Source organism: Calypte anna, chromosome Z (assembly GCF_003957555.1).
Source record: "Calypte anna isolate BGI_N300 chromosome Z, bCalAnn1_v1.p, whole genome shotgun sequence".
NCBI lineage: Eukaryota > Metazoa > Chordata > Aves > Apodiformes > Trochilidae > Calypte > Calypte anna.
The window spans coordinates 53,179,350-53,205,758 of record NC_044274.1 but is presented as its reverse complement, the minus strand read 5'-3'; the positions used below and the strand labels follow the sequence as shown (position 1 = coordinate 53,205,758).

Here is a 26,409-nt window from a genome sequence, read left to right as displayed (position 1 = left end):
AAGCAAACAAGGGAAAGTGTTTTAAAAATCCAGGAAACATAAACTGAAGCTGAGGCCTTCCACAAGATCAAGACAAGATATATGACAACCTGTAACGGTGTATCTTAGGGCTCCATGACTTCAGTTTGGAATTCAGATGCTTGTATTTGCAGTAAATTAAACAAAGCTGAACCCATCTAGAGAAAAAAAAACAGCAAATCAAATTATCTTCCTTTGCCTAAGTGTTATCAATGATGGAGCCTCCTTCTGTTGTGTCATGCAGTTACATTTAGGCATTACAAGTTATGTAACGTCTAAGCATTCCATATCATAATAATGATAAATAGTAACAATACAGCACAATGAAAACTCAGTAGTATGAGTGAAGATCAAACTACTGTGCTGTTCTTAATGTTTTAAACACTAATGAAAGCTTCCCACAAATTTGGCCCATAATACTAAAAAAATATTAGATGGGAAATACATTCACAATGCACATTCAAGTCTGATACTTTGGGAGTTTAATTTTTTGTTAATTTTCTTAATTCTTTGTTCAATTTTAAAATGTTAATTATGATGTTATGTTACTTCAGCACATTTAATCTATAATATGCTGCACCTCTTGATGAGCATTTGCTAAAATACAGCATGAAAATAATTAGCTTGAATGGTAACTTAACAAAATTCAGACCTGAAAAGCATCAACCCATGGCATTTGCAGCCTTGCTGCTGAAATACTGATGGCAACAAAATTTATAACTAGAAGACTACATATAATTATGGGTGAACTTCAGAAAGTTCAAAATTTAGTTCAGATAAGCACCCAAAGTTACCATTTCAGTGCTCCACTACCACATGCTCATTCAGTGGTGCAGCATCTTATGAATCACAATGTGCTGAAAGAGTGTGAAACAGAATCCAAAGCTTAAGTTGTACATTCATATTGTTACCAGCATTCCTCCCTAAATAATGGGTGCTTATGTGAACCTAACAGAAACTACAGAAGCCCCACAAGCTCAATCACCTACAAATAGCACCTTCCCTTTGAAACCCAAGCAAACTATCCCATCTTTATTCTAACCACATTCCAGCATCTGAAATCCCATTACTGCTCCTACTATCATGTCATGTACTCCTTCTGCTTCCCCTAGCACTTTTAAAAACAGCTTCCATAAGATCTGGGAACACTGGTGTTACATCTGTGCCTGCTGTGAAAGAGAAAAAAGGAAGGGAAAAAAAGGAAGGGAGCGGGGGACAAGATAGTACTGGGGAAGAAAGAAGAGGACTACAGAAACTTGTAAAACCACTTTAGAATTCAGAAAGAGTCAAACTTCTGTGATTTCCCTTGGCTATACACATCTTAACCATTCAGGGAAAAAAAACCAAACAAACAAAAAAAACAAAAGAGGGGAGCAAACAAAAGTCACCTTAAGAATAAAGCTGAAAGTATTTCAAATGTTCTTACTGAAATTAGTAAACAAATCCTAACACAAGAAAAGCTCGAAATTTTCATGACTGAAAACTTTAATCATTCATGTAAAAGGCCTGCACAAGGAGGTTTTGCACTTGATCAGCAAGACCTTATGAAACTAAAAATAATGGAAAGGTTGTAAAATAAGACGAAGGATAGTATTGGGATCTTCATCTACACTCTTTGCCTGATAATGGTTTTAACCTCACTTTGTGAGCAACGTCATATAAATCCATCTGATCAAACTACTTTTGATCTGCTAACAAACACCAAGTACAAAGTCATGGTATGGTATATGAAGCTGGTGGAAGAAAGTAACTTTTCAGAGAGGTACTAAGTAGTATGTACAGATTCAACTGTAGATACAACAGAATACACACAATCATAGAGTCACAGTATTAACAGGTGAGGGAATTAAAGGTAGTTATGATGCAAAGGTAACACCAGCAACTTCTCTGCCTTCTGTGAAACAAAAGCTTTCAGAATCTGCTTCTATTATCCAATAAAGATGCTACATGAATTTTACTCTTTATTTAACTGGAGTAAATTGTACCAGTGTTTCATGAAAATAGTCTAATTCACTAAGATGAAAGTTTATATTACCTGATTACAACCTTTGTATACAAGAATTCAATTATTCTCCCAGCTTTGAAAGTTAACTGATTGATGCTGTTTTTTTATGGCCATTACTAACTGGATCAGTTAAACTTTTTGTCTCTGAACTGGCATATAGGAAACTAGTAAGTAGTGAAGTTATCACAACTACCATGTTTTGTATTTCTGTAGCCCACACTTACCTAGCAACTTTCCATTAATGTAATTAGCTTTATGGTCACTCTCTGTAACTCATTAAAAACTTCCTAGAGACAACAAAGGCAAGGGAAGCTATTGAAGGCAGCATGAGATTTTCTTATTCTAGGAATATGTCTTCATTCTGCCTGTTTACAAGTTACTTCATTGCTTGACCTCTGTCTTCCAAAATGCACTAATAAATGTGAATAAAAACTGTTATTAGAGTTCAAAGATGTTTTTGTTGGCAAACTGATTTCAGGACTTAATTGCAAACATAAGACCATGATAAGGAAGAGAACTACCTGTCATCAGCTAAAATACATTACTAGATGTGCTAGTAATACAAATTATGTATTTGTATGTGAATACAAAATGAAATACAAAATGATCCTGCTGGTATCAGCGAAGCCATGTTTGCAAAAGAAAGGAGCTTTGTCCCCTTTTCCCCCTTACTCAATTTATTTACTTACACCTATTATGTTCAAAAAGCATAAAATGCAAAAAAACATACAAGGAATTGTAAGACACTATTTCTGAAACCCAACCTAGCAGCCAACAGTTTCACAGATAATAAAATGCACCACAGCTATATTAAGCACATGCATAAAGTATTAAATGCTGTTAAAATGTCTGAGATTTTAGCCTCTGTCCTAAAAATGTGGGGGTCTCTAACTTACAGTCAGGCATATTTTGGGTATTATTTAAACTCATAAACAGATAAATTCAAAGAAAAGAATGAAATTCTTTCCTGCATTAACTCAGACACGGCCAACAGTCAATTGTTATTAGGCAATTGCTCAACTGTTAAGGAGGTAAAGAGTCCAGGAAAGAAGTTCTTACACTCACCTAAACAAAAGGATTTTAAAAGGTTCTGAACTATCAGGGGAACTGGCATACAAAGAAAGCAAGGGAAGGAAACACATTTGATAATTAGCAGAATTATCAGAATTCTGCTTTAGCCCAGAAGATGTATTATAACCAGTAGCTACACAAATGAACAGGGACTGGCACTGTTCTTACCAGCCTCAAAACTACCACTACAGTGAATCCAGGAAAATACCTGAAAGTATGCATTGCCTTTAGGAAAAAGCTATGTGTCATCACTGTATGGCAAAATTTCCACCATTACAATTTGGCTCACTGTAAGTCATAAATGTAACACTCTCCTGAATCTGAAAGTGTGCTCTAACAGTGAGGTATTTTACATAGCTTGAGGTACTGCCTCCTAATTATTTTTATTCAAAGTATCTATTCCTTTGTTTAAATTCTCTCAAATTGCCCTTGTATCAGAAATAGTGCAGAATATAGAACAATGCACATGTAACATTAGAAGGATCAATATTATTTTCTAGTATGTAGTTTTATTTTTTCAGCTCAAAGAGTTGAAGTAGCCCTTTGAATTCTTGTCTGACCTTGTATGCTTAACAAATATAAGGGAAACCTGACCAATAGCCACAACATTTTTGCTGAAACAGCTCTGTTCATAAGTGACTAAACTAAAGTTTAATTAGGTCTAACAGTAATATGAAAACAGCTATCAGAGAGCTCCCTGTAAGGTCAAATTAGCTCCTTTTCAGTAAATACACACAAACAGTCCCTTTAGTACTTCAGTTCTGATGCCTCCCTGGTTCAAACACCTCCCCATGCATTTAACTCCAAGCTCCTAAGTGAAAAAGGCTTTAGACACTTAAATGTGAAAATTTTTTCAAGATTAAGATGTTATTTATGATCAAAAGCAACAAACAGTTTAAAATGAACATATAGAGGAAATGGACGAGGAAATATGGGAGAAAAGGCAATGAACACAGATTAACATTGAAGCTAGATGGCTGAAAAGGAATTTTTCTAAAGGTTAATATGACATTACAATAGAATTTCAGTGCAGAAAGAACATGAAAATTTTCCAAGTTACCTTAAAAACACCAACAATCCCAACAGCTACATACAGCAGAGTCCAAAGCAGAGTTTTTTAGCCTTTGATTGAAAGTCTGTTTCTATTGTCATGTCTCACCATCTCAATCAGTAAAGAACATGAGCAAAAGAAAAAGACAAGCAATTTTCTCTGAGATTTCTCCTTGGTTTATAATTTCTTTCATTATGGGTCACTAAACCCCATCTTGAAAAACCTGCTCAAGCCCTTTTTTTACCAGTCACTTTAAAAAGAAGCGACGAAAAGAAGTGCTAGAAAGATGTTAGTATCCTAAACTAGGTCCACAATTAGGGATTTTTACTACATTTAATTACATGTCTATACCTGCACATGTGTAGAATAAGACCAGTGAACTAATAATGGCATCTTCATGTGAATAGCTACACCAAGTAGAAATGTCCAAAGCACTGGCTGCTTGCTTGTGTTAATGAAAGAGTTGAGCAGCGTATCCAACTTAACTTTGTCTGGAACTTAGATCTAGTTCCACTACTCAGTTCTGAACATCTTTTCACGTATTAATAGGCATTTCTTGGGTGGCTATTTTCCATCTGCATTACCATCTTCCAAAGACTTTTCTTCCCACTTCAAAATTATCACCCAAAATCTGTATGATCATAATAACCATTTTCTCATTTTCAGAGCACTATGGAAGACTGTATTTTCAAATGTAGACACTGTTTTAAATACATACAATTTTCAGAGTGGTACTATTAACAGACTTCTTCAATAGCCTCTTATATTAATATATGCAGTATGAGTCCTATTACATAAAAGAGTTGGGGTTTTTTTATGATCCTTAGCAGTTATGCTGACATTGATGGTACACTGATGGAACAATACTTTGCATCAGTTCAGAGGACTGGTAATGTCACATGAAGATGTAACTTCTTTTAACCGTTGATTTTTTTTATTTTTTTTTTTTTTAATCTACATGGGAATCCCCCAAAAAACCTTATAAAACAAAAAGAAAGCAGAAGGCAGACAGCCAAGATTACCTACACATCTTCATTACTTCCAATCATTCCCAGTTTTAGAAACTTGTTTAAGTAAAAAAGTGTATTGTGATCATCACAACAACTACAGAGTTAAACACTTTTTGAAAACAATAACATACATATGGAAAAGGCAGGTTTTGCACGTTATTAACTATACAGTTTAATTAAAAATGCAGTATAATTCTGAAGTCTATAGATGATGGATTAAATATCTGCAAATAAAAGTGCATGTGGTGAGATTTTGTAACAGAAAAAAAAAATTACTTTGATGCAGTGACAGGAAACAAGTCCACTAAGGAACAGTGGTGGGAAGTGAGAATTTAAACAGGAAAAATATAGGCCAAAATAGGTTTCATCAAAGATCAGGAAAGACTCCATAAGCTAGCCAACCAGCTACATACATCTTTGCACAATGCGATCTGCCAAAGAGATATCCCAAGAATAATGTTGTATTTATCACCCCTGGGATATTAAAAGTGGGATTTCTTTGTAGCTAGTCTTTAGAGAAGTAAACAGAGTTAAAATTCAATTATTACATTGTTTTACTTGAATCATCTGAAAATTTAAATGTTTACTTTTAAACCACTAGATATGTTTTCAAGGCTTATTTAATGTAGTCTCAGCTGATTGTTTGATGACAAGCACAGCAAAATGTATCCTTCTACTACATGATTTGAGATGTAAGATTTTAACTAACTATTTATAGATTTATTGCACCATGGCCTACCTGTGCAGATTTTTATTCTACTGTAGATTGATTTGTTTATTGAACACTAGTACTTGCAGCCAAGGCTTTGCTAGTATGTAGCTATTCATTAGTCTATTCAGTTATCTAGCTTCATGTTCTGCTGTTGCCATAACCATAATTAATCATTCCACAAAGAGATCTGAACAATGTGAGAACAATAAACTCAATATCAGAAAAAAAAAGAAGAAAAAAAAAGCAAACCACAAAACAAAAACCAGACCTGACAAGTCAATAAAAGTACCAAAGTAATTTCAAAACGTAGCTTTAAATTGAAAAGTTAAAGCCAGCACAACAGATTTCATGTTTCAAGATCAATACAACATGAATCTGATCTCAGTCAACTGAAATCTGGAAAAATTCCGTAGTACACTTCATGAGGAGCAGGATCTGCTCTCCTTTTTTTCCTAAAATTAAAGAATGCTTTCCACAGATCATTGTTACCCACCCGTTTTGGTGTACAGTATACAAAAATGACTCAAGCAAAAGATGCAGCATAAGGATTAAAATGTACTCTTTGCTTACGCATGATGGCACCAGACATGCTGTGGAAATCTGTTCCCCACTACTACATCTAACTAAAGATTTATGTTATAAAGGAATATATACAAATGACTAAGCAGAACACTCAGCATAAGGATTAAGACTTCTTACCCCATATTTACATTGGCGGGATGTTGCTCCATACTGGAAGCGACACTGTTCATCAGCATCATACACCTGACCTGGGGCCACAGCTGGATAAAGAAAGTCACGCTTGGGAGGCTCATTATCAAGGCAAGTACCACGGCCCGAACTGTTCAACATAAAGGACCAAATCAATTAGGAACTCTACTGACTGTAAATGACAGTAATGATAACTAGTATCATGTATCTAGTTCTTACTTTTAACAGCACTGGGTGTTGACACAAATATGATCGCAATAAACAAACAAAAGTAGGATGGCACACTTAGTACCATAGTAAAAAAAAAAGTAGAGGGAATTAAGATCTTAAAATAATTTTTCATCATTATTAACAAAAAATGCTTATTTTAGATTGTGAAATAGATTTCATATGTTATCCTTTTTTAAAGTGTGATAATTTCTGAGCCACACAAGACTGATTTTCATTTTTCTTTTAAAATTCCTATTCAATTTCACTGAAGAATAGCTACATTTGGTCACAAGATGAAAAAATAAACAAATTAGGCAATTAAAACAAGTTCATTTTACAATTCTTAATGGCCCTTCTGGTCTTTCAAACAACTAAGTACAATCTTTAGATATGAGCAGCTCAACTTGTTTATACAAAAGTAAAACACATTTAAATTTCAATATATCTAAACGTTTAGAGAGTTAGGACCTTGACTTGCATGCTTTTCCTGAACAAAACAGTTACAGTGGTAAAAATTCTGCAGGATCTTCAAATTTACCTATACCAGAGTGAGTGAAAAAAATTGTTTGGATCCTTGCTACTGTATTGATAATATTTAGTCTTTAAAACTTCATATTAGAACTAAAATAGTCTTTGTCTGGTGGTTAGTGGTTTTTTTACAAAATATGCCGATATTCAACCACAACATTTTCATGTAGTAGAATAAATAACAAAGAAATCCAAATGTAGAAAATGGTCTGTTGAGAAATCTCTGTACTTTTCTGAATAAATTACTCAGTTTTTTTAGTCAGTGTGCATAAAAGACGACAGATGCTTTTTTGTTTTCTATTCATATGTGAATAAGTGAGGATTTTTAAAGAATTCTTATGCCAACACTTTAAATTTTTTTAGGACATTCCTACAAATTTTGCCAGCACTGATGGGTTTTTTTTTCCAAATCTTTTCCATGCACCTTGCCAAAGGAATGTAATTTCAAAAGTGAATGTTTTACACTGTTTTTTGAAGATCTCAAATTTTCTACAGTTTTCACACCTGCAGATTAAAAAAGAGCAAAAAGCCTCCTTTAACTACATATTTTATGCTCTCATTTTAACCCTATTTTAGGAAACAAACAACTGTTCACCATTTCAGAAGGCAAACAGCAACTAAGGCAATAAGCAGATACTCACAGAAAAAAACCAGCAATATTTAGTTAATAATCCTAATGAATTTAGAGTGATGCACCTGCACACACACACACATACCCTCACAGATCAGATGCAATCTACCTTTAAAATATCAACTGTGTGGTTCTGGCATAAAGAGATAATGTACTTGCCCCATTACTTCCCCTTTAATTATGGCAAGCACGTGTATTTTCTAAAAGCTGAAGTTGGGAATCTATCCTACATTCTTCTGAAATTCTTCAGTGTTGTATTGTGTGAGTGTTAATAATTCCAGTATGGAAACAATTGAAATGCAATCAGCATTTTCCACATTGTCTGGACCAAACTGCAGATAGGAACTTTGCTTGAACAAGTACTGCGTAGTTTAGCATTTGACATCAGCTTGAGCTGGTATTGCACACGATGGGAACATTTCCATGGATTCTAGTAGTGCAGAGTTTTGTCTGCAAACTCTGATCCTGTAAACAGATATCCAAGACCACAGCAGTGAAACCCCTGATTTTCTTTAGTGACTCTGTCCATAGACATATGTAGCACTGCATGGATTAGATAACAGAATCAGATATAAACCTTTAAATTCACCAAATCTGTAAATTTAAGTCTATACCTACAACACAAGGCACGTAATTGCAGAAATGCAAGTAAAGCTCCTTGTATTAAGTACAAAAATATGCCTCCTCTGCTTTAATGAAGGGATTTTCACAATAATAAAATACTGTTGTAGGAGAAAAAAAGCAAGAAAATTACTACTCAGCAGTGAGTCACTTACAAGCTACTATATATCACCACCTCTCAGGCTGAAAATTTATTTCGCTTTCCTTCTGCTTCTTTGTACTTCTTTGAAGTACTTAAACAACACGGACACATTTTACAAACTTATTGTGAGAACTTGATACTGTACTGTGCAAACTGAAATATTTCGGAAAAGAAGTAATGTGTTATAAAACACATTAATAAAACCTGGGACTTTTCCACTGGTACTGAAAGGTCTCACCAAAGCTGTGCAAAATATGAATGTAGGCTGTGGACAATATAACCCTTCCAGACAACTAATACTGGACTCAACAATTACGTAATATTCTGGAGTGTATGTCCTTGTTCTCCCTTTGTCTTTGCTCAATTAAAGTAAAACTCAGATACCTGAGAAAAAAACAGTCTCGTAAATACAGGGCAATAAACCATAAGGGTGCAAGATGAAGAATGGTACTGGAGCATTTTGTAAAGAGAGATCTAACAGTTATTAACAATCAGGCCTATAAAAGTTTAAAAATAAAACTTTCTGTAGATGTAAGATATATAATATCAAGGAAAAGAATAACCACAAACTCATCCTCACACTCTATTTACACCACAAGATCCTACTAGTACTCAAAGATGACCTTATTTGCCTAATTTTTAGGTAAATTACATAAGGTTTTTTGGGACGTGGTGGGACTGGCTTCAATTATGAAACAGCTAATCTTTGTATCATTCTCTCACAGTATCCCACTGTAGAGTGTCAAGCGATATTTGTAAAACACTCTAATATAATTTAAGCATTGCTTTGTATTTTAATATCATGGAGTAACAACTTAATTTTCTGTTTGGAAGAACATCAAGGACATTAGTGCATCCTCTGTAACCTTAAGATCTCAGATGTGCTATCACTGCTGACTGTTTGATCAAGATAACCAGGTAGGGATTCAATGCTTTACAGAGTGAACAATGGAAAACCTCTATACACATCACTGTTGTATCCAAGGTAAATAGAGGAAAAGCAAAAAATATGGATCTGGACCTTCCCAAGTTTATCCTCCTATTACAGTATCCCCAAATATCTCATTAACATACAAACTACAACACAACTCCTTCAGTGGTTGAAAAAATTTAAGCCAGAACACTAGCACTGACAACAGGTTTCAACTGTCTCAAAATTGCTTCCTCAAAATAATAACGCAGACTATAATGCAAGCTATGTTAGACACTCAAAAATGAAAAGTATTATAAGGATTTGTAATTATCTCTTACAGCTAAATAATCATATACATATGTACATATGGATAGCATATAAAAGACCTTATTTAATTCCATTATGAAATTATCCATCAAGATATGGAAAAAACATTATTATAATACAACAATATTTATTATAATAGGTAATATTTATTACCTATGAGCACAGTGAATTTTATACATATATATATAAACACATGAATTATTTACTTGCCTACACGTAACATTTGGCTCCTAACAGAATCCTAACTTCATAATCATTACATCCTTCTAGTGAGTAAAAACTCATCTTTATAGAGCACCAGGATAGAGTTCTATACAGGTTGCAAAAGCTGCTTAGCTTGACATTAACAAACACAGTCTGCAGATTGCTCAGTAGCCTGCAGGTAATCACATAAATATTTGCAGAATCCGGACTTAAGTAATGGAAGTGATTTGGAGTGGTATGTTTAAAATTAAAATTAATCAGAACAGAGTAATTAAATGAAAACATCCTTGAATGTTAGGGAGATTCAGATATTGATGTGGATATACCACACACTCTCACGATAAATTCAGCTTCGTTCCAGTCTTTAATTCAAGGCTGGTTTTGTGCCTTAATATGTGTTTTATAGCAAAGACCCCCTAATATTGCACAATCTTTTCATTATATTCAATTTTTCTTTTTTGCTAGTAGATAAATGGCTATTTTTTAAATTCATACTTTCCTCCACCATCCTCCTGTTCCAAAGCATTCTTTCACTCATTTGAATAGTTAAGCAGCAGACATACTAGGAAAAATCTATGGATGCATCTATTGAAATCATTCACTGACCAAAATCTGCTAGTATCTTGCCTTGAGAATTTGGGAGACAATGTGCTATAAAATAGCGAGCCAATCCGTTCTGTATTTATTTTATCAAACATTCTACAGATTAGTTAATGAGAATCTGCTGCTAATACTGCACTTAAAATTTCTTAAAATTTAAATAATGTAAGAGGTAGACAAGAAGAATACTTGCAAAGCCAACACTCAAAAACATACTGACATCCCAAGATTACAGAAACTTTTTTAAAACAGACTAATTGATTTTTTAACTGGGTAGCCTTTTAAGCAAAATGTAAGACTTCCTAAGTTCTAGAAATCTACAGAAATTTGGAACATACATTTTTTATTGAATTGCCCTATAGCTGAAAAAAAAAAATCCTACTAAACTTAAAAGATAAAATCATCCAAAGGATAGGTCAACAGATAATAACGAATGTAAGTTTTCTGCACTGATTTGTAGAGTGAGATACGAAATTTTTATATGATTCATGTGACCTTATTGTTTAAATTAGTCTTGGCTTGTACTTTTTAAAAAAATTTAACTTACATTTCTGGAATACCAGTGGACTGGCCAATCTGACATAGATAGCATAGGAAGCATATTTATAGGCATACCTTGTATTTATTTTACATATCCACTCCTGTGTTCAAGACTCTTGCACAGACCATGTCTAGGCCCAAACACTGGGTGATTTTTGTTTTGTCTACACAGACTTGCTTGGACCAAGGTAGTTTTGGCTCCTTTCCACAGTTAGAAAGGTATAGTCTCAAATCTAAATCCTGATGTATGGCAATTCTAGAGACTCTCCAAGAATTTCCTGTGATAGATCTTACTCATTCAGTCTTACTCAAGACTCTTGATTCCTCTCCATTCACCTTGGAAAGACAATACTGTCTTTGAAAGACAGAGCTAGACATCTGGCTTTTTCTAACAACTTTTCCTGTCTGCTACTGAGAAGATTAACAAAGTATGATTCCAGAAATCACACAGATTCGTTTATGACAAAACATAAAAGTAACTGAATAAGGAATTCCAAGCAGAAAATTCTCTTCCTTAGGTCTATGTATCTGTGTGGATCTGCAAGTACACCATGTAACCAAATATATACTGGATATAATGAAAGTTGCATGTTATATATCTGTATTAAAATTAAAAATAAGTGCATATCCACACACATATGCTATATAGAATGAAATTTACACTGGTTTTCAACAAATTATATTTTTAGGCTTGGTTAATTTCTCCTATATACACATATTTGAGGTTTCTACACCCCTCATGGGAATCTCTGTTCTCTGACACTGATCTCCAACCTTTCAATTCACAGTATTTCTGCATTTCAATCCATAAAAGGTTAATAAAATTTAAAGCCATTGTAAAGCACTTATGAACACTCCAGTCAGTAAACTGGATTCAGCCAAACGTTCACTCTAAAATAAAGCTTGACAAACAACAGTTATTATGTGCTATAAGGAATGCTTTCCTTGGGAAAAAAAAACAATTTCTCTGGTCATTTCAGAACCTGTACTGGCTGATCTACCACCAATACAAACCTTTACTTTGTCTTTACTTTTCATCGAATCACAGAATAGTTTGGGTTGGAAGAGACATTGAAGATTAGCTAGTCCAAACTCCCTTGCATGGGGAGGGGCACCTCCCACTAGACCAGATTGCTCCAAGCCCCATCCAGCCTGTCCTTGAATACTTCCAGGGTGGGGGCATCCACAGTTTCTCTGGGAACCTGTTCCAGTGTCTCACCACCCACACAGGGAAAAATTTCTTCCTAATATCTTACCTAAACCTAAGCCTCACCATGAGGCTTTCCCTCTAGCACTCTAAATCAGCATTTTCCTCATCCGTTGCTAAGTTATGAAGAAGTATGAGAATAAAACAGAGTAACATTTCATGCCTGGATGCAGGAAGTTCTGCTCTTATAGGAGCAGTTACAGAATTGCTATCATATGAAACTCGCTGGTTCTCTTTGTTTCTTGCTCACTGTTCATCACGTGCAACAGAAAAGTATCTGCTCTTAGGGTTGTTCTGCCTCAAGGAAATGTGTGAATGGATAAAAAAGAAATTATCTAGGCTTCTGATAGCTGCCTTGCAGGTACCTATGTAACTGTCTCAACATCTTCTCACTGCACTGAGGAGATGGAATGAAAAGCTGGGCACAAAACTACAAACTGGAGAAAAAAACCTACTGTTTTACAGAATGTTCTGCTTTATGAAATAATAAACCAACTATTTTAAGAAAAAAGTATCAATTCGTTTGTAGAATACTAGAACCACGAACAATTATTTTAAAAAGCGCATGGAATTATAATGAGCAGATCACATCTGATAACTCTGGCATTTTAAAAACTAGATTGCAAAATTAGAGGATGAAGGAGAAGTTATCTTGTGCATTATTTAGCACAGTAACCTATATAACTGGAAAATCTATTCATAACTGCAATGTGTAAAATAATGTTTATATATTTAAAAAGTGTGTTGCAAAAATGCAACTAAAATATTATAGAGGATCATCTAATACTGAAGCTGCTATGTATATTGTTTTTAAACTTAGTTCAAATATTGCTTACTACATTCAGTATTTTATTTCAGAATGAAAACAATAATGGAGATGCTAGTAGTAAAGAATAAGGCAAGTTTTAAAAAGAAAAATAAAGTAGAGGCACATGTGAAAATGCCTTCAACTGACAGTAAAAACTTGAAAGATCACTACATCTATATGAAGTAAAGAAACAAGAAAGCTTGTTCAGGCTGAATTTTAAAACTCTAGAGGAACATTATACACAAATTTTCAGTTCCACAATATTTGTAGCACAACACAAATCACAGATTTGTGGACAATTCTCCTCTCAACCAATAAGAAATTACTTCTTAGCTATCTGTTGTATTATGTGTTCACCAGTAAAAAAATTATTGGCAGGACAACTATAGAATCAAAATGGAGTTCTGAGGAGAGCAATAATAAGTAAATGAGACAAAGAATAGTAGAAATGTAGGAGTAAGAAACAAACCCTCAAATGCTAGAAGAAAGTATCTAAAATTTAAATTTACAATCATAACTACTAAGCTGTTAACCAGTATCTCAGAAGAGATAGAAAAACCATATTCTTTGTCACAAGTTAACTAGCCTGCATGACATACTGGGAAGACTACTAATGGGAACAATATTGAATCAACAGAAATTATTGGTAATGATAAAACAAAACTATCCTGCATATATTTTTATGATGGTAGTGTTTAATGAATACATTTATACCTCTCCTGAGAAAATCAATGCATATTGTGAAAAACCATAAGGATACATACACATAAGGATGACTTATTCAGTGTTCTTTGGTTTAGATACAGTAACCAAGAAGATTTTTCATATGAACAGCACCAACATTAAAAATCTGTCTCTCCCCAAAGACTTCATAGAGAGGTCCAACATCTCTTCAGAGCAACTCAGTCATCCTCTCTATATTTTGTGGGAAGTTACATTTGAATCAACCTAAAGAAAATTTATTGGTCTGGATGGGTCCCTTCAGGCAAGATTCAGAATACAGCACCTTACTCTGAGGTAAGCACCCTGAAAAGAGGAGGAGGAAAAGCTCATTTTGTTTTAAGTAATCTCATGGTTAGACCACTTGACTGGATTAAGTTCATCTCCTAATATACAGAAAGTGTCTCAATAACTGAAGAGCCTTTATTTCTTAATGGAACAATTGCAGTGATGATAAGGAGTCTATCAACCAACTGCTGTTTGCTCCCATGAAGCCCATCTGACACAACTTTGAAAAATCCTGTTATTAATCTCCTCTAAGTGAACTCAACTGCTGTCTTTTCCACAATTTAAAACACACACAAAGGCTTCATTATACATCATACACACCAACACATACATTGACATGAGCACATTTCTGAGACTAACATATTTTGACTATTTTTTCATGCAGAAGTAAAATTTCAGGTAGCAACCTAGTTCTAGATAAAAATCACCGCAGTTTATGTTAGCACAATTTTAAGGTAATAATAAAGAGAAATCCCCTCCTATAATCTTTATTTTCTCACCAATGGAACCGAAGAACGTTCATAGATGAAAACACACAAGACTGCATGAAAAAAATCTGGAGATGAAATGTACAAGGAAAGGGCTACAACCCTGTTCCTTTCACTAGATTCCCTCATATTACACACATACTTCAAAAAAATACTTCCCACCATTGATAGACTAGTTCCACTCTTCTCCATTTATAATCCTCAGATTAATTCAATGACATGGAATCAGCACTTCAGAATGCTTTGAACAGATTAAAAATTGTAATTGTAAAGTCAGGAATGGAGCAGAAGCAGTTTTTGCCAGTACTTTTGCCAGAAAAATTACTCTAATTACTCTAAAAAAAAAAAACTTAAGTGACTTGCTATGTTTCAGTCTCTTAGTTCTTAAAATTTAAACCATCAGAACAGGTCACTATATCTATACTATTTATCCTAAAGGTGTCAATTTTTAAAAAACTTGTATTTTTCTTGAGAGATTACTTACTCTAAAAAACTGGTGATGTAATCCCGACTGCAGGCTGACCAAGAGAAAGGGTTGGTGTTTGCTGTAATATGAGCTGCCATTAGCTTTGCTGCTTCATGACCTTTGGTCCCACAGGAATTTCCAATTCCATCATGATTCATACCAAAACTGCCCAAAAAGAGGAGAAGAGAAACAGCCCATTACTTTTCTACAGTTCAGACCTCTTAAAAAGTAATGTTACCTTTACAGAAATCAAAGTACACCTAAAAGAACACACTTTTTATTACAGGACAACTCTTTAAGTAGAGAATCAGGAAAAGTAAGCTTCTGTTTAGCTTGTTCAGATCACAAAAAATTGCACAACTATATAAATTTCTTTCATGCCACAGACTTTTGAAAACCTTTTACTTTTTTAAAACAATATTCTTGCAACATAAACACAGAGCATTCAGTCCTTATTTATTATTGTACTGAACATGAAATATCCATTGTGCCACTGACACCTGGATTAGTAAAAAGGGACAAACAGAGAGCAGGTGATGTTGCTGTAACAGTACAGCACAGGCATTCAGCAGCCAACTGGTAACTCAAGCAGAATACACCTTTTGTCACTCCTGGGACATGCTGTATGGACACTCCCTCTCTATACCCACACCCAGAGTGACTTGGGATGCTTCTATTGGAGCTCTGCTCTGTCATAGGATGTCAGAATGAAGATGACTAAGTACCAGCAGGAAACACAGTATGAAACCCCTGGGTGGTACTTGGACAATAGAGATTCCCAGGCAAAAAATAAATTAACTTTCAACAAAGATTATATGAATGTGGAAAAAGAAATGCATTAAAAGAATCCTTATGTCTTAGAAATCCTATGCTACTGAAATACATGCTCAGAGCTATAAAACATCAACATGACCATCAATTTAAACTAGAAGTAAATTCATAAATCATCCATTTTAAAAGACTTCCATTACAGACTATCTTTGTTTAAATTATCACTGCTATTCCTAACCAATCAACAACGTATACCAGACTGGCCAGACATAAATAATATGAATAGAATAGAGTATTTCCTAATGATGTTCACTTCTCAAAAACTTAATTATCTTAGTTTGCCTTTGGTTGATTTCTATCCAATTACTTGGGGGAAAAAATTAATTTCTTTTAATTTTAGCCTTTGTTAACATTCTTTCTTTCTTCCTAAATTTCACACAAAGCTTATGAAACCAGAGGGACACACAGTGAAACACACAGGAGCTTCCTTGACCATGAAACCAAAATATAGTTAAAGGGATAGCAGAACTGAGCTTCTGCACACCCAGAGCAGAGAAACTTACTCTTGCTGGATCATGGAAAGAGGTCAGTCTTCAGAACCTTGTGTATTACAAATGCTAAAAAAGACTGACTCCTTGATTTCTTACTCATCACTCAGGAACATAAATGCATTGAAGCTTTGATTTGCAAAACTTTTAGGACCCTCTGGCTAAAAATAAAAACAGTGGTAGATTAGATGCTGGCCATCTACATACTGCTCCAGAATACTGTATAAAAATACAGGACCCTTCACAGTATTCTAAGCTTCAGTACATTAGGTACTGTTAGACCACCTGAGTTAAACATAACAGTGTACAAGCACACAGTATAGCTAACTATTCTCCCATTAATTGCATGGATATAAGGAACACCAGTGAACGATGGGTGTTTCCTGCAGGCCGGGAAAGGACTTCGTATCAAAAAAGCATCCCATCCTTGTCACTGAGACGTCTCCCTACAGAATACCTAGTCTGAAGCAATGCCTGCACCTATCTATTTCAGTGAATGAAAGCTCATAAATGCGGAAAGCCATGTTCTATATTACACATAGGAAAGATCTGACTGACACTTCAGATTATTATATCATTGAATGAATACCCCTGGCATGATAAAAGCACATTTGTGAGTGGTAGGTGTGATTCCTGATGCACCCAGGAATTTTTTCTGATGCTTAGAAAAAAAAAGGTTTAGCAATTACTGTCATTTACTTGCAAAGATGGTAGTGGCAGCATACCATGACAGCTCAGTAATTTACACTCCTACAGCCAGGACTGCAGATGAAAACACATTTCTGTCCAAAGTACCAGTTCTATTTCCATCAGAACATGCTGGTTATATTTGGCCATGATTACATTAAAGCTACATCTTTTACAAAAGTATGTTTGCAATTAGATTGGGGTGGGAAGGCAGGGGGAAAAGAAGGAACATAAAATGCTCTTCCTGAAGTCACTGTTACCATTTATTTACCTTTTCCCAACTCAACATATGTAGACTGTATTTCTTTTATTGGCTTAAAGAGCCTCTCTAAAACTAACAGAATAATACTGTCTTTAAAAGAACAACCAAATCAGTGAGGAAAGTGTAAGAAGTCTTTGCAGGTAACACAGCAGTTTTTCTAGGAAGTTACTTTCCACCCACCATCTCAAGGAAAACTATTTAATCCAGCAGCTCTGGGTTTTTTCAAGCATTATGACTCCTCTTTTCACAAGAGATCACCTACATTACATTTAAGAACTGCACAAAGCAGCAACACTTAAAACTAAAATCATTATTACTGCAATTTCTCCATGGTTTGTATTCTTCTTTAAAAAATAGTAAGGCAGCACATCTGACTAGTGCTCTTTGCCTGCTCCATTTACAAACATCTGCAATGGAACAGATTCTTTGGTTTTTGGCAATATGTTTCTCCTTATATCTGAAAAAATTATCTGAGAGAATTATTTGTAATGCACATCCAACTTAAGATCTGACCTCAAAAATCACAGGGGAGATGAATAGCCTCAGCTACACTGAGCAAAACCAGCAACAGATAACCAGAGGCCCTGGAGTATACACAGAGGGAAGGATGGGAATGTAAACTTCTTGTCTATCCTTCCTCTATCTTGCAAAGGAACAATACTGCACACCTCTACAATTTCATTTGTATTTAAAATTAAGTTACTGATTTGTTGGGTGGTTCTTAACTATGATAGTTATGGTTGCCAGAACACTTATTGCAGATTAGTGTGAAACGACATCTGAAACGACAACAGTTCAACAGTTATTTTTGTGAGACAGCCAGAATGCTTCTGTCCTGATTTATTATCCAAACACTTAATATCCAGGGAAGACAGATATGAATCAATCTGAAAGCCCTGCAGTACTGTTCACTGAGGCTTATTTTGTACACCATTTACTTTTATAGCACTGAAGTTACCTGAAATATGCTATTCAAGTGAACTGTTTTTTCTCACTGTCAATTACCCTGCTTTCTAGCTGTACTACCAGTGATCTGTATATTAAAGAATTTCTAGCTTTCTTAGGGTTTGGAGTCTTCAGATCCAGAGAGAATACTAATGTTTCCTTTCCCTAAGTATGACATGGTAGGTTAATTTTTCAGTCACTTACAGAGTTGCAAGTTACATTATTTTGACCTTAGTCTTTTAAAGCAGTGACTCCTAAGTTCCTTTGCCACTTGTTTAACAGCACCAGGAAGAAGCGTACCAGAGTCAGAGAAACTCAGTTCATTTGTGATGCAAAAAAGTTACAGGAACACAAGCAAGAGAAATACTGTAAAAAGCACTTGTCCATCTGAGGCTGATTTACAGCTGCATTAACTACATGTTATGAATGAAAAATTAAACTTTCTATCTAGGAGAGACAAGAAATTTTAGCCTGATGAAGTCTTATTACACTAACCACTTGCACTTGGAGACACAAAATAAGCAGACATACTAAGAGTGAAATGGGTAATTTTCAAGCTAAGTAGCTTGACCCAGGTACATTGCTAGAACTTCCTCCAGTTCCTCAACATGTTAGAAACACTAGTCTCACAACAGCTACAGAGAATGAAGTAAAGGGCAGGGAAAGGTCACAAAGTGACCACTGAGGAATACTTTAAAAAAAATAACAGTAAATTTCTACTACAGTGAGAAGATGGCAAGAATACTGGAACAAGTACTCTTCTATTAGTTACAGGACCTCAGGAGCTAAATATAACTTGTCTGTAAAAACTGACAGTTTATTTTAATAAATACCAAGTTTTTCATATACTTTGGATTAATTTTTTGTAGTAGATTATACTTAAAATTATTAAAGTGGTGTATTTTAAATCTATATATCTTTTTATATAGCTTGAAATGTATATTTACAGCCTACACTCAAAAAAACCCAAACCTGTCAGCTTCCCTGTATGTGTAAATGTTAACATTCTTTAAATTGCCTTTTCTGAGTGACATTAGAATGTGAACAAGGAAGGAAGAAAGGGAGAACTTGCATATTTCACCATTATTTTGTCCAACAAAAAGTGTATGAATTCTACTATTAAAGAATAAAATATTTTTTTCCCCTACAATATCAGGGGTATGACCTACATGTAACAAACCACGATTTATATGTGGATATACATGGTGATGCTCTTCACGTCTACTAGTAGTGAAATATTTGTCAACTGATAAGCTGTTGAATTTCTGAGAACATATAATCTTCATAAGATATATAGTAACAGAGGTCAGCACTTTTTCTTTACTTTTTTAAAGGTGTCCCCCTTAACATGTCATAAGAGAAAGTTCTCTTAGTCGCCCTCCATATATTTCTAGGCAATGCTTTAGAAGTGTTGGCTATGGCTTCAAAATAGCATGCAAATTACTACTCATTCTTAAATGACATTACAAATAAAGGAAAAAAAGGATTGAAAATATGATTTTGAAAAAATAATTTTATTTTAATTTAGGATCACGAACATGGATAGCATTTATTGAAACTACCTGAATGTCACATTGTAACCCTAAAGGGAGGAATCAAGGTAATTAGTTGCTTCACTTTCTATTTCCATGTTTTATTGTAGATTTCAACCATAACTGATGATTTCCTGCATTTTGTGAGCATTATACAGCTTGGAGCATCCCTAATTCTTTATTCTGAAGTAATGTTGAATTTAAAACTTTTATTTTGGTGAAATATCACTACCCTGAAAACTTGGGAAACAAATTAATTGAATAAAGGTACCTTTAAAAGAAGCATACCTGCCATGAAATGAAAAATAATTTTAGCACACTTTTATTGTAACATTCTTCACACTCCATGAAATTCAACTTTTATACATTAGCATAACTTAGCATTAAATAACATATGAAGCCTTAAAGCACAGCAAATTCCAGTTTGGAAAAAAAAAAAAAAAAGTGCAGCCTATTCAGAATCCTGAAATTTCTTGTCAAGAAATAACAGTCTTCTATGGGAATATTAGAAAATGAAAAGCATAGACATCTTGTTATGGTATACACTGCCCCAGCTATCCAGCTCTCACACTAGCGGAGTAGCATAATGTAACTTTTACATGCTACAGAAAGCCAGAATACAAAAGCATCTGGTTTCTTCACACTGCAGGTCAAACCAGAAAATATTGGCTCTACTCAGGAAGCAAACTTCTGAGCTCAGATTTCCTCTGGAAATTCATAATGCCTTGAAGGTTATGACAACCTTCCTCTTCACCTCCATTCTTCTTATACTTCTGTTAAGATCTGTGCAGCATTATTCATTTCATTATTACATTACATTTCCTTTCCTTAATTTGACTACTTTAATGTTAGACAAATTACTTTAGTATTGCAAGTTCTAAACTTCAAGTAATATTATACAGATGTTTAGACACAAGCATTTTTTCTTATGGTAAATACAAACATACCACAGAAGCCTTTTTTTTTCTAGCCTTATGTAATGGAATTTCATTTTATAAGCACAAAACACCATGAAAATTGAAGTCCCAGTAACAATTTTTTTTTTTAGAAGATGCAATATTACAAGGGCAGTCATAAAACCATGTTCCTTTAAAAAAAAGGCAGGGACTGGGGCCTCACGAGGACAAGAATATGATTATGTATGATCTTCCAAGAGTGCAGAGTCAAAAACTGCACGTTTTATTTCGTTTCATTTTTTTAACTAAATAAGTTACTAATCTAAGGCAGCAGTCTCAGTCAATCCTAGGCACCTAGCAGGACTCCAGGCACCTAGCAAACCCATGTTGTAACTTGCTCAGACTCATGTTGAGGTGTTCATGCAGAGGAAATTTGAGACCCTATGTCAGCTCTGCTATAGCTGATGATGGGAGACATCATCATCATTGTAATAAAAACCACAATGACAATATCAACTGGAGCTATCTTCATGTAAAAGCTGACAGGAGGTGGTGTTAGTTCGACTGATCCCAGTTGTTTTTCAGCTAAGTTTAGAAGCTATTTTTAAATCTGGTATACAAGTCCCAGTTACCTCAGATTGGAGTCTTCTCATTCTAATAATGTAAGATATGCATTTCTCTGACAGAAACATCTCACTCCCCTCATGTTCTACAGCACAGCTGAGGTCTGACTGATCAAATGTGAAGCTCACTGATCACTGAAGAATGAGGAAAAGACAACAAGGTACTGAAAGCACCTCTAGGATTTCCTGGATTAGAAATGTTTACTCTAGCACTGAAGACAAAATTTCTCATATGCTAGAAGTGGTATTTATGCTATTTATCTACTTTGCATACAGACTAAAGAAGTACTAAAATTTAAACACATTTGAGCTCTGTGAACTAATCCAGAAATAAATACATGGTTGAAAATACTGGTGGTTCTTTATCCTGAAGCCAGTTGACTCAATTAGACTATAATCTTATTATCTTAAACCTTCTTTTATCAAGGTACGACTGTGAAATTCCTCTAAATTTCACTTCATTACATCTGCTGTAAGTCAAGACAACTCTGACTTCTCAGAAATTACTTGAGCCATTAGCCTTTCCTCCCTGCTCCTGTACAGTAATTTAGCTATTAGTTAAATAGCTAATCTGTTGTTAGTAAATTCTTTTCTTACTCCAAATTCCATGGGAAGCTCTCTGTTCTAAACACAGTCAACTATCATATATTTTGATGTTTCCTTTCTTTTTTCCCCCCTTTCATCTTCTTCTTTTTTTCCTTTTGTTATTTAGTTCCTGGATTTTGTTATTAATTCCCAGATCTCAACTGACCGCAACAATGGATGACACAATGCCTTTTTTTAGCAAAATGGAACCTGGAATTCCAGATCAGTTCAACCAAGCATCCTGTTTAGCATGCAGGGAACAACGTAGGTATTTTAGAAAGCATCCAAATTAAAAAGCATGGAGTAAAAAGCCACCCTGCTCAGCTGGTAGGGAAAGAGAAAACGAGACTGGATCTTAAATCTTACAACCTGTCTGAGCACAACAGTATATCTAAGACTGCAAATAGTTTCTTTCCTCACTAAGGAGAAGAATTCAAACTTTGCTTGACAATGCAGGGGATACACATTCAGTTCTCACTCCTGCCACGGGAAATCACTGGTTCTGATTTTTGCTTGCCAGGAATCTTAAGTATTTCTTCATCTTGAAACACATAACGGTAGAAAAGTAAGCATTCTGTAAGTCAAACATCATAAATCAAATTTCTAGAGACAATATGTTGAAAGCTAAAAGACCCACTCAGAATATTATCTGATTCATGGAAGTATTAAGAGTAATACAAGGCTGTTCTTAGAAGCATGCACAGGGAGAAACTACTATAAAACTGCTAGTAACACCATTCTTCATGCCCTCAAGAAATACACTTAATCACAGTGTACTGTCCTCTTCAATAAAAAGAGCCGGTTATGAGTCTCAGCTGCACAGAGCTTATCTGCACCAAAAGTTGGTTATACACATAGGAAAAGTACAAGTGGTGGAACAGAAGCAAAAAACCTGTTCAAAAATGCTTTAAAATATTTAACAAGAAGCATGACTGACCGTAACAATCACACTTAGACTCTCGAGTCTCTAAGTCTTCAAGACTAAGTGCTTTTCTGAATAACATTCTTCAATGAAGCTGAAGTTACTTGGACTGATACACGGGTAAATTAGTTAAATTTAATACTCTGTGATGATTTCTCATCACTCTATAGTTTAATAAATTACTAGAAACTAACAACAAATTAAGCCATACTTCCATCAGGGAGTCTTAAAATACAATTAGTAGAAACTTTAGATAATGTCTAAAAATATATATATTATCATTACATTATTATTATATATATTATCAATTACACATTATAATCGATATAACATTTTAATTATATATATTATCATTATATTACATGTCATTATCAAAACATGTCTTCCATAAATCCTTTAATCACAAGAGAATTCTATTCCTCAGTTCAACATTTTCTTAAAACTTCTGTATGGCAACTACCTAATTAATAAAAACACAAAGTACAATGCTCCCTTCAAATTTAATATAGTGCTTTTTTCTCATGTTACCTATTCACATGACCCTTAAATGCTTCCATTTTTCATTTGACAAATCAACTTCATATTTGCAAAGTACATCTGAAGAGAAAACTAACCACCATGCTACAGCCATGATGTTTGCATGTTTACAAAACAAGTTTACAAGTCTCCCTGAAATCATTACATTACTCATACATGAAAGTGCCTTCCAATAGGTGCCAGGAAGGAGGAAGTTAGAAGAACTAACAGCTTCCTTCTTCTAGTCGTAAATTCAGTCACACTGGACGTGAATGGGAGGTGACGTGGGTAGGACAAAACATGAGAAATGCTGAGGATTTTTTGCCCATATGTTCTATCTGGCTTTTCCTGAACGTATCTACATGGCATGCTCATTTTTCATTGCAGGCTTCCAGTGCAACTTTCTTTAGGCATGGAGCACTGGTTAAATGCTAAAGGAATATGATTTATACTTTCTTTTCAATCCAGCATTTGACATTTCATGCCACCTACAGAATGAGGTGAAAGCCTCAACGAGATGAGATTTCTGAATTTTAGAAGACCTTACCCATAAGACGCCAAGAGATATGGAATACAGAAAATACAGATGGTTTTAAAAATTCCTGAGGTCACAGGACATATACTATTGCTGTAATATTTTTCTCTTTAATAGTTTCCATTCAGATCTTACACAATTGCTTTTGGATTCTAAAATTAATGTACTTCAGTACAGCTACTGTGTTTTTTTCACAATAATATAAATGAGAACATACTTGCTCAGTTATTATCTCACATGGTAGCTGGGTTGGAAATAACTGTTTACTTCCAACTCATTTTTATTATGAGCAGATTGACAGCTTCCATTTCAGTCAGTACTGGAACTTCTAACAGTTGCATCAGGTAATGACTGTAAAAACATGTCATCCATAACATTGCCCAACCCATGTAAACCAAGAATGAAACCCCTTGATACTACAAGGTGCTTAGTCTTCTTACTTACCACCATATACTAACAATGCCATCTTTTGAAGACCTGAAATACATCTAGATAAACCTCTACTCAGATTTTATCCGTCTCATAATATAATCCTCTTTACAATTATATGCTGATGCTTAAATATACAATTGGTACAAAAGTTGTTTTATATACTTCAAGCTTGAGTGAAGATGACTAAAACAGTATGAATATTGAAAAGAGAATCAATGCTTTAATGAAAACAGTTTGAATTATATTTATAACAAAATAGCAAAAAGCAAAAAAAGTACCTTTTAACTGCTTTTGGATCATAAAGAAAGGTAGACAAATGTAAAGAGGGGAGGGGAGGGGAAGAAAATGTTCAAATCCAAATCTTTAAAAATATGAAACCGAGTAGGAAGGTTGTGAGCCAAATCTCAAAAGCACAGATTTAACTGGGATATGAAATCAGAGGGTAAACAATGAGTTTTCAGTCCTAAAATTAAAACCTTTGGTAATATATACTAAATAAAATGTACTGCCACTCATGAATACCATGTACAGAAATATGAAGCACCAGAATAGTAATGGTACAGCCACACAGGAAAAAAAAAATCTATCATTAAACTAATATTAAAAAGGTGATACATTAAAACATACTCTTTTTTTAAACTCACTCACTTGTGACCAATCTCATGTGCAATGGTAAAAGCTGAACCTAGGCCAATGTCTTCATTAATGCTGCAGCTCCTTTCAGGCTCACACATTCCAGCCACAGAGGCCAAGCCTGAATAAACAGAAGGAGACACAAAGGGTCATGCCAAGGTGTTTCAGTCTTAAAAGCCCTAGTTATAAATGCCTGGATTCTTTTTAATAACCTCTATGCACAGAAGGAGCAGTTGGCAAAAGGTTAACTTTCTAGTCGTTTGCAAAATCACTGGGGGGAATTTCACTTTGCCGGCTAGACATTAATATTTTTTGAACTGCAGTCAGAGCTGGAAAATGTCTAGACTAGGGGTTAGATTTATAAATTTTACTTCTGGTAACTTGGGACCACCTAGTAACTTGAGCCAGGAGAGGGAATTTAAGAAAGCATTTCTATTTTAACATTCTTGAGCCTGAAGAAAGCAAAATGTATCCACATTATTTTTCTAAAGAAATCTGTTTAAGTTTAGTGGGTTCATAAAAACATACAAGCAACTTTTTTAGCTCTGAAAAGCCCCACAAGATATGTTAAAAAAATCTAAAAACACAAAACCGAATGCATCAGTGAAGGAGACATGTTAATAACAAGCATTCATTTAACCATGGAACTTTTCTGTATTTATCACCCATCATCTTCTGGAATTAAAACCTTTTTGTATTACAAGTACTATTACAAACTTTCTTTAAAGAGTAAAAGCCACAGGCATTTACACAATATAGCTCCTCTGTATCCTACATATTCTTCAGTAACAGATTATCACACAACATACTGTAGTCACGATTTAGTGCCACTGGAGAGAACTCTAAACATCATAGTCATTAAATGTACTCCTCCCTAGAGCTTCTTACCTGATGGAGCAGTAATGTTTTCTTTAAGGAACTTACCTGCTCACATAACTGCACAACAACAACAAAAAATTACTAGAAAAAGTGTAACTTTGGTTAAGGAATGGAGGAATGGGGTAGGGAGGGGGGAAGATAGAAATCATACTCTTAATATAAGCAGATATTTCCAATCATTCTGTTTGGACTAACAGTAAACAAGTAGTAAGATGACAAGTGCTTCTTCTTGCCTCAGTCCACATTAGGAAATAATTTGGAGCAGGAGGAGTTAGTCAGCAGACTCCAGGGTTCATATTTAGGCTCATCATAGACCTTTCTATGCAGGGTGGGCACCGTACTAAGGACTAGCTTAATACCTTAGGCTGAACA

At 34.6% G+C, this 26,409-nt stretch overlaps 1 protein-coding gene across 2 annotated transcripts in view; it reads right to left on the bottom strand.

Annotated features, from left to right (window-relative positions):
• Positions 1 to 26,409, bottom strand: part of ADAMTS6 (ADAM metallopeptidase with thrombospondin type 1 motif 6) — a 125,905-nt gene that overhangs the window by 51,074 nt on the left and 48,422 nt on the right. For both annotated transcript variants that reach the window (XM_030467371.1, XM_008503445.2), the window contains exons 8-10: positions 25,174 to 25,279; positions 15,290 to 15,436; positions 6,567 to 6,708 (exon numbers count right to left, since the gene is read on the bottom strand). In XM_030467371.1, coding sequence (XP_030323231.1) covers positions 6,567 to 6,708; positions 15,290 to 15,436; positions 25,174 to 25,279 — 395 coding nt within the window. The remainder of the gene's footprint in view (positions 1 to 6,566; positions 6,709 to 15,289; positions 15,437 to 25,173; positions 25,280 to 26,409) is intronic.